The sequence below is a fragment of the Bidens hawaiensis genome, unplaced genomic scaffold (genome assembly GCF_021521415.1).
Source record: "Bidens hawaiensis isolate Kalapana, Puna unplaced genomic scaffold, B.hawaiensis_p1.1 tig00005195_1, whole genome shotgun sequence".
Taxonomy (NCBI): Eukaryota; Viridiplantae; Streptophyta; class Magnoliopsida; order Asterales; family Asteraceae; genus Bidens; species Bidens hawaiensis.
Genome location: NW_027491335.1, coordinates 1,666,091 through 1,680,110, shown reverse-complemented (window position 1 = coordinate 1,680,110; position 14,020 = coordinate 1,666,091). Strand labels below are relative to the sequence as shown.

General features: G+C 33.8%; 1 protein-coding gene and 1 pseudogene across 2 annotated transcripts; one reads left to right on the top strand and one right to left on the bottom strand.

Annotated features, from left to right (window-relative positions):
• The first annotated feature begins 7,539 nt into the window (after positions 1 to 7,539).
• On the top strand, positions 7,540 to 8,960 carry LOC143629436 (small ribosomal subunit protein uS17). Its single transcript, XM_077098711.1, has 6 exons — positions 7,540 to 7,635; positions 7,721 to 7,761; positions 7,858 to 7,958; positions 8,371 to 8,515; positions 8,591 to 8,680; positions 8,756 to 8,960. The coding sequence occupies exons 1-6, from the start codon at positions 7,624 to 7,626 to the stop codon at positions 8,844 to 8,846; spliced, it is 480 nt and encodes a 159-aa protein (XP_076954826.1). The 5' UTR covers positions 7,540 to 7,623; the 3' UTR covers positions 8,847 to 8,960.
• A 135-nt stretch (positions 8,961 to 9,095) lies between these two features.
• On the bottom strand, positions 9,096 to 12,735 carry LOC143629497 (methylmalonate-semialdehyde dehydrogenase [acylating], mitochondrial-like; annotated as a pseudogene). Its single transcript, XR_013152961.1, has 16 exons — positions 12,648 to 12,735; positions 12,409 to 12,563; positions 12,269 to 12,332; positions 12,101 to 12,180; positions 11,947 to 12,012; positions 11,670 to 11,720; positions 11,403 to 11,554; positions 11,225 to 11,310; positions 11,025 to 11,105; positions 10,630 to 10,707; positions 10,511 to 10,546; positions 10,384 to 10,427; positions 10,213 to 10,291; positions 9,920 to 10,010; positions 9,355 to 9,736; positions 9,096 to 9,270 (listed from the first exon to the last, which is right to left on the bottom strand). The product of XR_013152961.1 is annotated as a methylmalonate-semialdehyde dehydrogenase [acylating], mitochondrial-like (transcript).
• Between the last annotated feature and the right edge of the window lie 1,285 nt (positions 12,736 to 14,020).

Sequence of the window (14,020 nt, the reverse complement as noted above, 5' to 3'; positions counted from 1 at the left end):
TAGTTTGACGGTTTGACCGGTTGGAGGATCTCTAGTTCTCTACCCTCGGCTACAAAATCGAAATAATGAGACTAATATACTAGCTAGATTAAACGCACGAATAATAATAATTAGTATAAAAGGAAACTCAAAACCATTAAAGTCAATACAAAATCATGGGTGTGTTTTATAACTGTACCTGGATATCAAACCAGACCCAAAGTGACCCAAAACCTGAATTACATGCCCAAAATTACCCAACCTGTTTAACTTCTAACCCAAACCCGGCATCAAACATCTGGGTTGAAATCGTCAAATTCGGGTAGACCAAATAACCGGAAGTAGAAGTTAACAAAAATATCCGGTTCATTTTTTTATAGGGTTACTAACCCTCATATCATGCGTTGTAGACTTGTAGTTATTAGCTCAGTTATTGCTTAACTTTGTATTTCAAAAAAATAAAAGCAAAAAACAAATAAAAATATAATTATAAAATTAAAGAGTACGTTTTGTTTCTTGTCGTTCAAGTAAAAGAAAAGAACAAATTTTACCTATAAATAAATCCAGGGTTAATCTTTTTCTCTCTCTCTCTAGAAATAGAAATTGTTATCAAACCTCGCAAAAGCTCCCGTGGTGAGCTTTCTCTACTAGTTCTTGCGTTTAGTCTTTTATATGTCTCGTTATTTCGATTTTATATGCATAATTTTTTTACCAATGTGTAGTGTCTACACTCTATACCGAAATAGAATGCAAACTGTCAATAAGTAGTGTCGGATCTAGAAGATAATTTTAGGGCCAACACAACATTAAGAATTATTTTTACCCGTTTCGCGAGTACGGGCTCCTCGTTTCGCGCGTACTGGGGCCTGGTTACGAGGCGCTTAGTTACGCGTTCCGCGTGTTTCAGGCCTGGTTTTGCATTACGCGTGTACCGACGCCGGGTTACCCGTTTCGCGCGTACCGGCGCTCAGTTACCCGTTTCGCGCGTACCGGCGCTCAGTTACTCTTTTCGTGTGTACCTGCGCCCGGTTAACCCGTTTGGGTTAAATTTGTTAGGCCTATTCAAAACTTTTATCAAGAATAATAATTGGACTTGGGCTTTTTATTTAATTTGGGTCTTTAGGTTTTAATTAAATATAGGCTTGTAATCATTTTGGGTTTTCAATAAAACTTTGAAAGGTGTATAAGTTTTGGGCTATTAAATTTTTTTTAGGAGTGTAATGTAATTTCAGGTGTAACTTAATACTTAAAATGTAAATGAAAAAAAAAATCTCACTTCGTTTAAAAAGTTAAGGGGTAGCGGATGCTATGCTATGTCCGTCATTGTCAACAACCTTTGTTGCCAGCCCTTTCAGGATAGCGAATCTAAGTCTTTTAAAAATTATATTCATAAATGTGTTTGTAATCGAAAGATTTGTATGAATCTGAATTAATTGTGTGTTTTGTGCGTTTGATTGATTTCGATATGTTTGCCTGATCTACATACTGTCACATTTCTATTTCTAAGGTTTTGTGGGAGTGTTGGCTTCTTGTTCATAGTGTGTTTCTAAATTTCTGTGTCTTGTTCACAGTGTGTTCAAAACCAATTGCTCTGTGATTTGTTCATTGTTTGGTCTTGCTTTTCACATAAATTTCTGCAATTTTTGGTGTAATTAAATTTAATTTCTAACTTGCTGTTTTCATATAATATTATATAATTATAAACTTGATGTTTGGAGCCGCCTTAGTTTTTCTAATAGAGCAATTCTTTAGGCTTTTAAACAAATTATATGTTTGTTATCATTTACAGCAAAATTAGCCCGTGCACCTGCTCGTGCACCAGCACGCAGCCCTCCAGCTCCAGTCAAGCCTGCAACCGCTTCTGTTCATGCTAAGAGCAGCAGCGAAGGTCAGCACGCAGCCCTCCAGCTCCAGTCAAGCCTGCATCCGCTTCTGTTCATGCTAAGAGCAGCAGCAGCGAAGGGTCAGCACTTGATGTCTTTGTCTCAAGCATGATCCAAAGTACATACATATCTACATATACACTTGTTGTAACCACATCAATAGAACAGCTAGTACGCGTGTTCTTTTCCGCTTATATTATTATATTTTTGTTCTTGGTAGGTATGGCGATTAGTATCGGTGATGCTATTGGTAAAGCTGTTGGTCAAATGGCTGAAGAAGCTATGCGTGGTCCTCGTACCGTTCGACATGAAACTGTTCCTGTTGTTGCTGGTCCAGACCCTGCTGTTGGTCAAATGGCTGAAGAAGCTATGCGTGGTCCTCATACCATTCAACATGAAACTGTTCCTGCTGCTGCTGGTCCAGACCCTGCTGTTGCTATAACCAGCTCTCATTCTGATGCGTGTGGCGAACAGAACAAGGCATTCCAAGATGTATGTTTGTTATGTTATCGTCATTCTTGTTTACGTTATTGTTATAAAAAACACGTGTTTGATGTTTGTTATTAATTGTTATTGATGCAGTGCATTAACAGCTCTGGAAGTGACAATAGCAATTGCCAGTTTTACATGGATATGCTGTCTGAGTGCAAGAAGGGATCAGGTATCGTGCTTGCATGATGCGATGTTGATGAAACTATGATTCGTTAATGACTTTGTTTTTGGTAGTTTGGAATTTGAACTAAAAGTACTTTGGTGTCGAATGAATAACTGAATGAATGTTTGTTACCTTTAATGCGTTAAGTCATGCCCTTGATAACCTGCAAAATCATATCATGTGTTTTTTGATAGAAAAACTATATTTCTGTTGCTTGTTTCTGCAAAATCGTACCGGGTTTTAAAAAATTGTTTTCGATATTACAAACAAAATCAAAAAATATAAGCTCCAAGGTGGTTTTAATTTTTTTTATCTCTTCAACCCATGAATAATAATCATATCAAATTACTAAAGTAATTAAATTACTATCAGAGGTGGCCAGCTAGTTTAAGAATAACATTAAGTTTGTTATGTTGTGTCTTTCATGTATACAAACAAGAGACTCCATTTTTCTTTACAACATGATTTGTCTCTCTTCACTTTCATGGAAATGAACCTTTATTCGTACAAAATCTGGTTAGTGAAAGTTTTGCATTTGCTAGTCTCTTGCTAGTTTTTAATAAAATTTATCTTTGTTAGACGTTAAAGAAACAAAAACAAAAAAACGTGACTAACTCACTTTACATTAGTAATATACTTTACTAGCTTTTGAAACTGTGTATTACACGGGATTTGTCAAATCATAAAAAATAAATAAGGTGCATTATTTCAATTGTGATTCTCAAAATATTGTCAAATAAAAATAACTAAACGTGTCATTTTTTCTAAACACGAATCTGTTTAGTAGCAGGTTAACCTGTTAAGGGACATGTTTAAAGACACAATAAATAATACATGTGTAACGAAACCAAAATTTTCAAAAAGTCTTAATTAATAGATAATCCATAACATATATGAAATAAAAAACCACAAATCCATAACATACTAGAAACAAAAGACGACAAATACATAACATACATAAAACAAAAAACCATATACGCAAATCATAACATCCATAAAAAAAATATAATATCGGGTTCTGACGGGCATTCGTGAAATATCTTTTGTAAGTATGACTTTATGTTTAAGACTTTAGGAGTGTATATGTATTATTTTTCAAATAAAAATCTACACAGGTTACTAACATGTTAACATGTCTTTAACCTGCTATGACAAGAATTTAAACATGTCTTAAACATGTCGACATGTTTAAGACACGAAACCTATTAAGCTTAAACCCAAACCTGTTAAAACATGTGCCGTGTTAACATGTTCGTGTCATAAATTGGCACCCTATTGACACTTAAGTTTCAGCATTTTTATTATTATTATAATATTATGGTAAGATTTGCATTTCAAAAAAAAAACAATTAAAAATATAAGAAAATTAAACGCTTTGTTTCTTGCCGTTCAAGTAAAAGAAATAAACAAATTTGCCTAAAAATAAATTTAGGTTAATCTTCTTTATTTCTCTCTCTAGAAATCGTTATCATGCGTAACAAAAGGTCCGGTGGTGAGTTGCCTCTACTTGTTCTTGCGTTTAATCTTTTAGCCTTCTCATTATTTCGATTTTATAGCTTCTTAATACATAATTTATCGACCAATGATGAGCAATGTTTACATCGAAATAGAATGCAAACTAAGTCACTCATACTTTTGTCTCAATTAGGTCATTGATCTTTCAATTTGTCGATATATTTACTGATAAAAGGTAATCAAATAATGTTGGTTTTAAGAAAATTTTTCACAAATGGTGTTTACGAAAAAGTTCGTTCAAAAACGGTATGGTTTTGAGGGTTGATACAAAAATAGTGTAACCGTGGTTGGTTGAAACCACGGTTTGACTAGTTTCTCTATGTACGTGTCAGATGCGTATTTCAAAAAATAATACTCTTAATTAAAATAAGGCAAGCCGTAGTTTGAAACCACGGATTGCATAAAAATTTAACCTAATACCACTTTCAGGTGTATGGTGGTTATGCTAATTAAGCCGTGGTTTGAAACCACGGTTTGACCCTTTTCTTTTACTTTTTAAATGCCGATAAGTATACATGTTCACGTTTTTTTTAATCAACTCTTGATTTCGAACTTGGTTTTTTTTCTTCCTTCTCCACTTTAATTTAGTATGTTCACATGTGATACTTTATGAACAACCAAACCTTGGTTCGAAACCACGGGTTGATTAAAAACACAAACACACACACACATGTGAACATAACATGTGAACATATATGCTTATCGGCATTTAGAAAATAAAAGAAAATGGTCAAACCGACACGTTTTTTTTAATCAACTCTTGATTTCGAACTTGGTTTTTTTTCTTCCTTCTCCACTTTAATTTAGTATGTTCACATGTGATACTTTATGAACAACCAAACCTTGGTTCGAAACCACGGGTTGATTAAAAACACAAACACACACACACATGTGAACATAACATGTGAACATATATGCTTATCGGCATTTAGAAAATAAAAGAAAATGGTCAAACCATGATTTCAAACCACGGGTTGACTAGGAAAACCACCACACAATTGGAAGTGGTATTAGATTTGACTTTTTGATGCAATCCGTGGTTTGAAACACGGCTTGTCTTATTTTAATTAAAAATATTATTTTCTAAAATACCCATCTGACATGTTCATAAAGAAAATAGTCAAACTGTGGTTTCGAACCACGATCACACCATTTTTGTAGCAACCCACAAAACCATACCATTTTTTAAACAAATTTTTCCATAAACACCATTTGTGAAAATTTTTCTGGTTTTAATGATGGTTTAGTTATTTATGAACATATAATATATAATATGAAAATTAAAAATACAGTATCAGATCTTTAGAACACTCATTGAAAGTTGAAAACTTAAAACCTAGTTAATATTCTATAATGTTGTTTATTTAAAGATTACATTAATAGATCTTGGGATTATAATATTACTATTCATGACCGACTAAAAATTTCATCATAGATATTGGCATAATGTGTTTGTAATTGAAAGATTTGTACGAATCTGAGTTTTGTGATGTATAATTGATTTCGATATCTTTGCGATCACATTTCTATTTCTAAGGTTTTCTGCATTGAGTGTTGGCTTGTTTTTCATAATTTGTTCTTGCCTTTTGAATTCATTTATGCAATTTTGGTGTATATAAATTTTTCTAACCTGTTTTCATATAATATAAACTTGATGTACATTTGGACCCATATATTATCTGTGTGGATATATATTCAGTGCTAACACCTTGACTTACAGAAAGGTCAGCCCGTGCACCAGTCAAGCCTACAAGCAGCGGTGGCAGGCCGTCAGTGGTTGAGGTGCTTGATGTCGTTGTTTTGAGCATGTTCTTAGGTACATGCATCTACATATCTGCATACATACATATATTTACTTGCTGTGACCACATCATTGTATTATTATTTTTTTTTTCTTGGTAGGTGTAGCGATTGTCTCCGGGAATCCCATGCCTATTGTTTTAATGGCTTTAGCTGCTCCTCATACCGCTCGGCGTAAAACTGTTCCTGCTGCTGCTGCTACAACCAGCTCTCATTCTGATGCATGCGGCAAGCAAAACAAGGCCTTCCAAGATGTATATGTTTGTTATTTTATCGTTATTAATTCTTGTTATACGAAACATGTGTTTGATGTTTGTTATTGTAACTGACGCAGTACTGCGTTAACAGCTTTGGAAGTAGCATTAGCCGCTGCCAGTTTTACATGGATATGCTGTCAAAATGCAAGAAGGGATCGGGTAATGAGCTTGAGTGATGCGATCGATGTCGTTGATGACTTTGTTTTTGGTTGGTTTTATTAATAATCATATCAAATGAAAGTAAATTATTGCTATCAGAGGTGGTCAGCTAGTTTGATAGATAACATTAAGTTAATTTGTTGTGTTGTGTTTTTCATCATTTGGTTAGTGAAAGGCCAGTTTGCATTTGTTATGCAATTAAAAGACCATGCAAACCAACTTTTGTTTATGATCATGACCACTAATTATTCCAAACTCACTGCATGTTTTCATTCACCACATTATTTCCAACATATTATTATTATTATTATTATTATTATTATTGAAACAGCTAATTTATGTCATATAAGAGACTTGAACGCAACTCCATGATATTTTAAAGGTTTTGTCTTTGCCAATGAACTATCATAATGAAAAATGGTTGTATCAACAGTAAAACTGTCTATATATAAATTATCAAGAGCTAACAAGTGATATTTAGATTACTAAAATTAAGTTTATCAATTAAAATTACTTCCTATTTAAACATTCATTCTTTTAGTGAAACATAAAACTTCAGTAGCATTTGATATATTTGATATGTAGTAATGACTAGATGAATGAAATGAGTCGTTGTAAATGAATGAAAAAAATGATGTTTGGTTGGTCAATGAAATTGAATCAACGATTACACAAATAATCTAATTTCATCAAAACCATTCATCCCCCGCTTTATATACCAAACTATTACAGATTACTTCAAATTTAAAATAAAAAAGTAAAAGTTTATAAGTTCGCTTTGATTTGTTTTAGTTACACAAGAGACCAAACGTTAGAACCGATTCGAGATGGTTAATCTCCCAAGATAGTTAATATGTTGAGTGGATCAAGCTCCAAAGAAACAAGAAAAAGAACAAGACATTTTAATTCATAATTTTCTTCTTAATAATATCAAAATCTAAAAGACATTTTATAGCCTGCAATGCATGAAAGTTAATTAATTACCTAACACTACTACACTACTTGAGAACATGGGAACATGAATAAAATAAACATGCAAATTAAATGTGTCAAATAAACATGTATCCGAGTCGGTTCGTATCACCAAAACCGAACTGAAAGTTCAATTTTAACAAAAACATAAAACCAAACCATCGGTTTTTTGTTATTTTCGTTTAGTTTTTCTTTTTCGGATTTGATGCACATAGTCCAAAAGTACATTTTAAACAGCATGCAGGCCGGTCAATCGAATAAAAGCCCATTGGGCCCATATTAACATTACTACTACTCGATACAAAATCAAAGCATAGTCTCTAGGGTTTACTTCTTGTTCCATCAATCTTGAGTAGCCTTACTGTGTGCCTCCGCCACTAATTAAAGCTTGGATCTTTCAACAATGGCGGAACAGGTTACTTCCTAATTTCCCAACCCCTTAAACTTTTTTGTTTATGATATCATCCTGACTGACATTTTGATTTTAATGCAATTGATAGACTGAGAAGGCGTTTTTGAAGCAACCCAAGGTCTTCTTATGGTTAGACACAGATACTTTCAGCTTTTTATCTCAAAAAAATCAAATCTTTACTGTTGGTATGTAATTGTTGACTGTTGATTGTGTATATTGTATCAGTTCAAAGAAGAGTGGCAAAGGAAAGAGGCCTGGTAAGGGTGGAAACAGATTCTGGAAGAGCATTGGTCTTGGATTTAAGACTCCAAGAGAAGCTATTGAAGGTAATATTAATGTTTTTTATATTGCAATATTATTTTGTTTATAATTTAGGATAAAATGTTATAAAGATTGGTAATAAATGTGTTAGGGTTTAATGTTTACTGTGGTTAAATAACAGCTTAACTGTACTATTTTGTGGAGGTAATTATATACAAAACTAAAGTGGCTAGTGTTAACATTTAAAGTAATGGGTTTTGTGTATTTTGTGTGAATTATTATAGAACAAGCTAGGCGTTAGTCGGGTGGTGAGGTAGGGACTGGCGATTAATAGGATTGGAATTTTAATGTAATCTTTCAAATTTACATATCAAATATCAATACCTAGTTTTATGGCAAGATTTTAACAACCATGCTTCAAACAAATGAGTTATAGTGAACTTACTGATTTTAATTCTATACCTTATATTATTATAGGAACCTACATTGACAAGAAATGTCCTTTCACCGGTGATGTCTCCATTAGGGGTCGTATTCTTGCTGGTACGTGCCACAGTGCTAAAATGGTTAGGACCATTATTGTTCGTAGGGACTACCTTCACTATGTGAAGAAGTATCAACGGTAAGACTCTAAAAACTTTTTAATTTTATTAGTATTTTAATCCTTAATAATATAGGATTGTTTGTTGCAATACAGTTATGAGAAGCGCCACTCTAACATCCCAGCACACATTTCACCCTGTTTCCGTGTGAAAGAAGGTGATCATGTCACTATTGGACAATGCAGGTCTGTTTATATATTCCCATTTTTCTAGTTTTAATTTTTATGTGATCAGATTATGAACTGTTTTTGTTTCTTCAGGCCTTTATCCAAGACTGTGAGGTTCAATGTGTTGAAGGTGATTCCAGCTGGATCCTCAAGCGGTGGGAAGAAAGCGTTTACAGGGATATAACAAGCTTCATCTGCTTTAGCTTGTTAGGTTTTGCAAAAACAATTTACTTTGATTTGCTATGATTTTGAAGTAAAATGCAGTTTGATTGCTTATGATCCTTGTTTAATGTTTCTCTAGACAAAAGTATTTAATTCTTCCTTTTCCCTTGTTATGTTACAGATATGCTTGTGCAAGTTGCAACAATCAACTTTTGTTTGTTAAACATAGTTAAAATTCTAAATGCGCACAACAAAATTACCAAATACCAAGATCATCTCAAAAGCAATTCCTTCATTGAACAACAATAAATTCATTAAAAAATAAATCATTAATCATGTGTCTCACTTCATGAAAACTACACCAAACTTAACTAAGTAAATACTTTCACAGTACATTAACAAAACATTCTTCTGACGCCACTGAGATCTATTGCACGTTTCGGCCCCTGAAACCAAAAACGTTTTACATTTATTATATTTGTATCAAATTTTCAATTTTTCTTTTGAAAATAAAAGGAAAAGAAAAATACCAGTTAAGAACATGGGTCAAGAACTTGGGATCCTGTGATCCATCAGACATTAGCAATGCAGGAGAAACTCCATCACTGTTTTGAAAATCTCTAAGCTGCAAGCCAAGAGACACTGCTTCACCTGTTTGGAAATCCTTATGTGGTATTGTAAACGATGGTCCATTGTCACATTCAAGGTTGTCTGACGGGGACTCCAGGTGTCCTCTCTCATCGTCCGTATTAGGAAAGTTATTTGTCGGTAATAACAAAGACGTCCCATCACTACTCTGGAAATTAGGTACAGGTATAGGTATTTCCAGTTGTACTTCGTCGTTGATACTAAAATCTTTCCATTGTTGATTCACTCTCTTGACCTGTGTGTAAAAGTCAACGCCTGTTTTGCCTGCAACAAAAACATTTACCAAATTGGTTGACCAGGAGTTATTTTAGTTCAGTTTATTATAAACAATTATATTTTGTCAAATATTATTGTAAAAACTACATTATTTCAATTAAAATGATTTGAGAGGTTTTATGCATCAAATATTCATTTTGACAAGAAATAAAAACCAATGGGTAAATTTACCTTGGAAATTTAGATCCCCTGAGAAAGATGCTTCGGTTCCAGTAAATGCAAAGAACGGTAGTGGGGCCGGGACAGGGACATTTACACCGACCTGTGACATGGAAAATATATGTTTAATTACAGTTATTATAAATGTTTGTGAAAAAAAGAAAACCTTAATTACAGGGACCATCCATGCAAACAGTCAGTCGAAAGTTGTAATTTTATGAAGTTGGGGAATAAAGTTGCAATTTGGCCGAACCACAGGAACACCGTGTACTTAATTTTTAGATAAAAAAAAGGAGGGTAAATACCTGCCCAGCTTCTATTTCAGTTTGGAATTTCCTTGCTGATGCATCGTTTTTAGTAAATATTGAAGCCCCAAATCCATACCTGATAGATCCAGAAGCGAACTTAGGGCATTGAACAAGAAAGAAGGTGTTGATAGTTAAGAAGATAGATTCTATAAAGTTTGTGAACGTCACCTGTTTCTGTTGATTATGCCTATGGCTTCTTCTAAGGTTCCAGCCTGAAAACACACGGAGCATTAGTGTTGAACAGTCAGCTAGTTCTAAAACTATGTAACAATCAAGATCTTTTACATATGGCAACCTGCATACAGAGAAGAACCGGGCCAGTAATCTCCTCCTGAGCACACAAAAATGGTGATGTTGGTATTATTAGTATTAAATTATCGTCTATTATGATATGATTTGAGACATATAAGATACCTTGTAACATTCCATTACATCTGTAACATCAGATAAGATGGTCGGGCCCACAAAATTGCCCATTTCGTATTTTGGCACCTGATGTGAGAACCGAAACTTTCATTAGTTCAGTTCATTATATACTGATTTTTTTGTTGTTTTAGTATAAAAGGAAAAAAATGGTCATTTTATATGGAGTTTAACAGATTTTTTTTAACTTATGTTAGTGAAAAGGACCAAACGTGAATGTGTTACGGTTTAAAAGAGAGTAAAGACTAAATCTGTAATTTTTGAAAAGAACCAAAACTGCAAAACGTGTATACCACAGGGACCATTCGTGTGATTTACTCAATATCACCTTAATACTTTCCTACAGTTAGTTATAGACTATATAAGAGAATGAAAGAAGGATACACCTCAATATGTCTTCCATCCAGGATTAATCTAGCACCAGCATCAATACCTACTTGGACTAATCTATTTACTTTTTCCTTTGCCTGTCAATGCATCACAACAATTAATAGTTTAATACATCACAGAATGACTGATAATTAACATAAGTTAACAGAAACGGTTGTAGGAGTATTTTAGTGTAAAGAAGTATTAATTTACGCACTGTTTTACTGATCACGGGGCCGATGTCTGTATCAGGTTCCAACATTTACTTTAAGTGCTTTGACACGCTCCACTAGTTTTTCTTCCCTGCAGGATATCATATCAAGAACTATTTTATAACAAATAAGAAAAAAGAATTTTAAAACTCAACATAACTATAAACAAGAAAAGAAGAATACCATGCTTTTGAACCTCCAACAAATATAACTGTATTCAGTGTTGTACACCTTTGCCCTGCACCACCGAATCCAGCAGTTGCAAGAGCATCCAATGTGGCCCCCATACTTGCATCAGGCATCACAATTGCATGGTTTTTTGCACTAATATTTGACTGATAAAAAAGTTGAACCGAGAATATAAATGATTTTATTCTACCGGAAAACAGTGCTTAATAGATAGCAAAAACCAAACCAAGTATACGAAAAATGAGATGATAAGCATAATACCTGAACACGTTTGCCATTAGAAGAGGCTCGTGCATGGATGTGTGAACCAGACTGCAGAATAATGCAGAAAATATAATTGAGAAAAAAAAGCAAGTAGTTTAGAAGTGAATATACAAAATTTGGAAAACAGATTATGTTTTAAGTTCTGATTCTAAAAAGCCTTTACATCCTTGGCAGATTGCCGCTATGCACACATATACTTAAGGCCTGACAAAAAGATAATATATCCATGAACAAATAAACAATTGAAGACTTTCATAGAGTAAATGAAACTTACAGAATCTGGACCAACAAACGTTATAGCTTTGATATCGTCATCATCACATATGGCATTCACAATATCCTGACCGATCAATCACAAAACAATTCAATAAATCAATTCTGAAAACTAGACTACTAACGCACGTGAGAGTGTTATATTTTATACTTACATTGGTTCCATGAACTATATTTAGTACACCATTAGGCAAGCCGGCCTCCATTGCTAATTCTGCAAGTATCATGCATGCCCCTACATAATGATTTTAGGTGGGATTGTTATTAGCCTTTCCTAGATAAAATAGGGGTTGAGACGAGCATCAAGGGATTTCAAAAACTACCTGGATCTTTCTCAGATGGCTTAAGAATAAATGTATTACCACATGCCACTGCAATCGGAAACATCTGCGTTATATAAAACAAAATTAGAGTGAAACAATAGCAAAGTTCAATGAAGCAAAATAAGTTCAAACAGGCTTACCAACAAAGGTACTAATGCTGGAAAGTTAGAAGGACATATGCCAGCACAAACACCAAGCGGTTCCCTTAAACTGTAACTATCAACTCCATTTCTGATGTTTGAAACAAAATCCCCATTTTGCAGTGATGTCATGCTGCACGCATGTTCAACCACCTCTAAAAGCAAAATGCTAGTTATCAAATTTTCATTTATAAAAACTTCATAAACATAATCAAAATACGTGAATAAGAGATTCACACCAAGTCCACGAAGCATTTCGTTACGTGCATCCTTCAGTGTCATTCCCTGCTCTGAAGTTATGTTTTGAGCAATCTTATCCTAAAACAAATGAAAACTTCTATTAAAATTTTTTAGTAATTAACAAGAAAATTGATGATGTATACATGACACGGTAAAGAAAATGTAGATCAATTAAATAAAATGTGTTTGGTTGATCAATTAAATAAAATGACATAATACCTAGTCGATTTCATTCTCCCTAAAACACCTCAATTCATTCCATCCATCCCCATGTTTTTTTCCCACTTCATTATCTCTTTTACTCACTTTCGAGATTACACATGTATTTAGTTATAGGACCGAGTATATAATTAATGCTAGAAATTTTGTACATCTAAGGCATACATGAGATTAGGTGATACCTCAAAGCCAAACCCATTTACCGAACATATTAACATATTGTATAAATTTGAAAAATATATTAATAGTAATTTGAGTTTCTTAAAAAACTTGAAAATTCAATATTTATATAATTGTTGGAGGTGAAGTTGAAATATTATGTTAAGTCGGTTTTTGAGGCGAGTTTAAATCGAATTTCGGGTACATCCCAAAGGATGTTTGCACTTTGCAACCACATAAGATCATAAGCAGGTATACGCAACACCTCCGGGCCCATTGGGGTGTGGCCATGGGTGGATCTAGCATTTGCGTAACCTCTCAACTTTTTTTGGCGAAATTAGTGCAATTTTTTTTCTTATTCGTTTTATTACTGGCTACTCCTAAGCAAATTTTTTTTAGCCAGCGTCACGTCTTAACTTTTTTTTAGATCTGTTAGACTGTTACTGGTTTTGGTTGGGTATCAGACAGAGTCTTTTAGTTGCATACGAGCAGGCCCGGCCCATGGGCAGGGCAAGTAGGGCTCAGGCCCCAGGCCCACAATTTTTATAGGGCCCATCAGTTTTTAAATGTCTTTTATATATATATATAAGTATTTTAGGCCCAGTTACATTAAAAGAAAGCCCAGTAACAAAAAATTACCAGGGTTTGGAACTTGGAAGTTTAAACGTACGTAGCGTAACTTGAAAGTTGTAACTTCTAAAACAGGCGACCATCTGACTTCCGACGAACTTGAGAGTTTTTCCGGCCAACGGTTATCGAAGTCTGCTATTACAGGTTTTTTAACTCATTTTAATTTTCTATTTAAAAAATAGCATATTACATTGATACATTCTTAAATCAAAAAAAGTGAAATCCATGTAAAAAAAGTGCCGTCTCAATTCTCAGTTTCTTTGTTTCTGTATATGTTGCAAGTGTGCAACTTGCAAATATAATAATATTGTAGATCAATAAATTGCAAATAAATTAGAAATTGAGAATGTTTGATCAATTTAGG

What these genes read in the sequence shown, in the direction of transcription:
- LOC143629436 (XM_077098711.1), top strand. An exon ending in CAACCCAAGGTCTTCTTATG is followed by an intron (nt 7,762 to 7,857) that starts GTTAGACACAGA and finishes ATATTGTATCAG; the next exon opens with TTCAAAGAAGAGTGGCAAAG. An exon ending in TCCAAGAGAAGCTATTGAAG is followed by an intron (nt 7,959 to 8,370) that starts GTAATATTAATG and finishes ATATTATTATAG; the next exon opens with GAACCTACATTGACAAGAAA.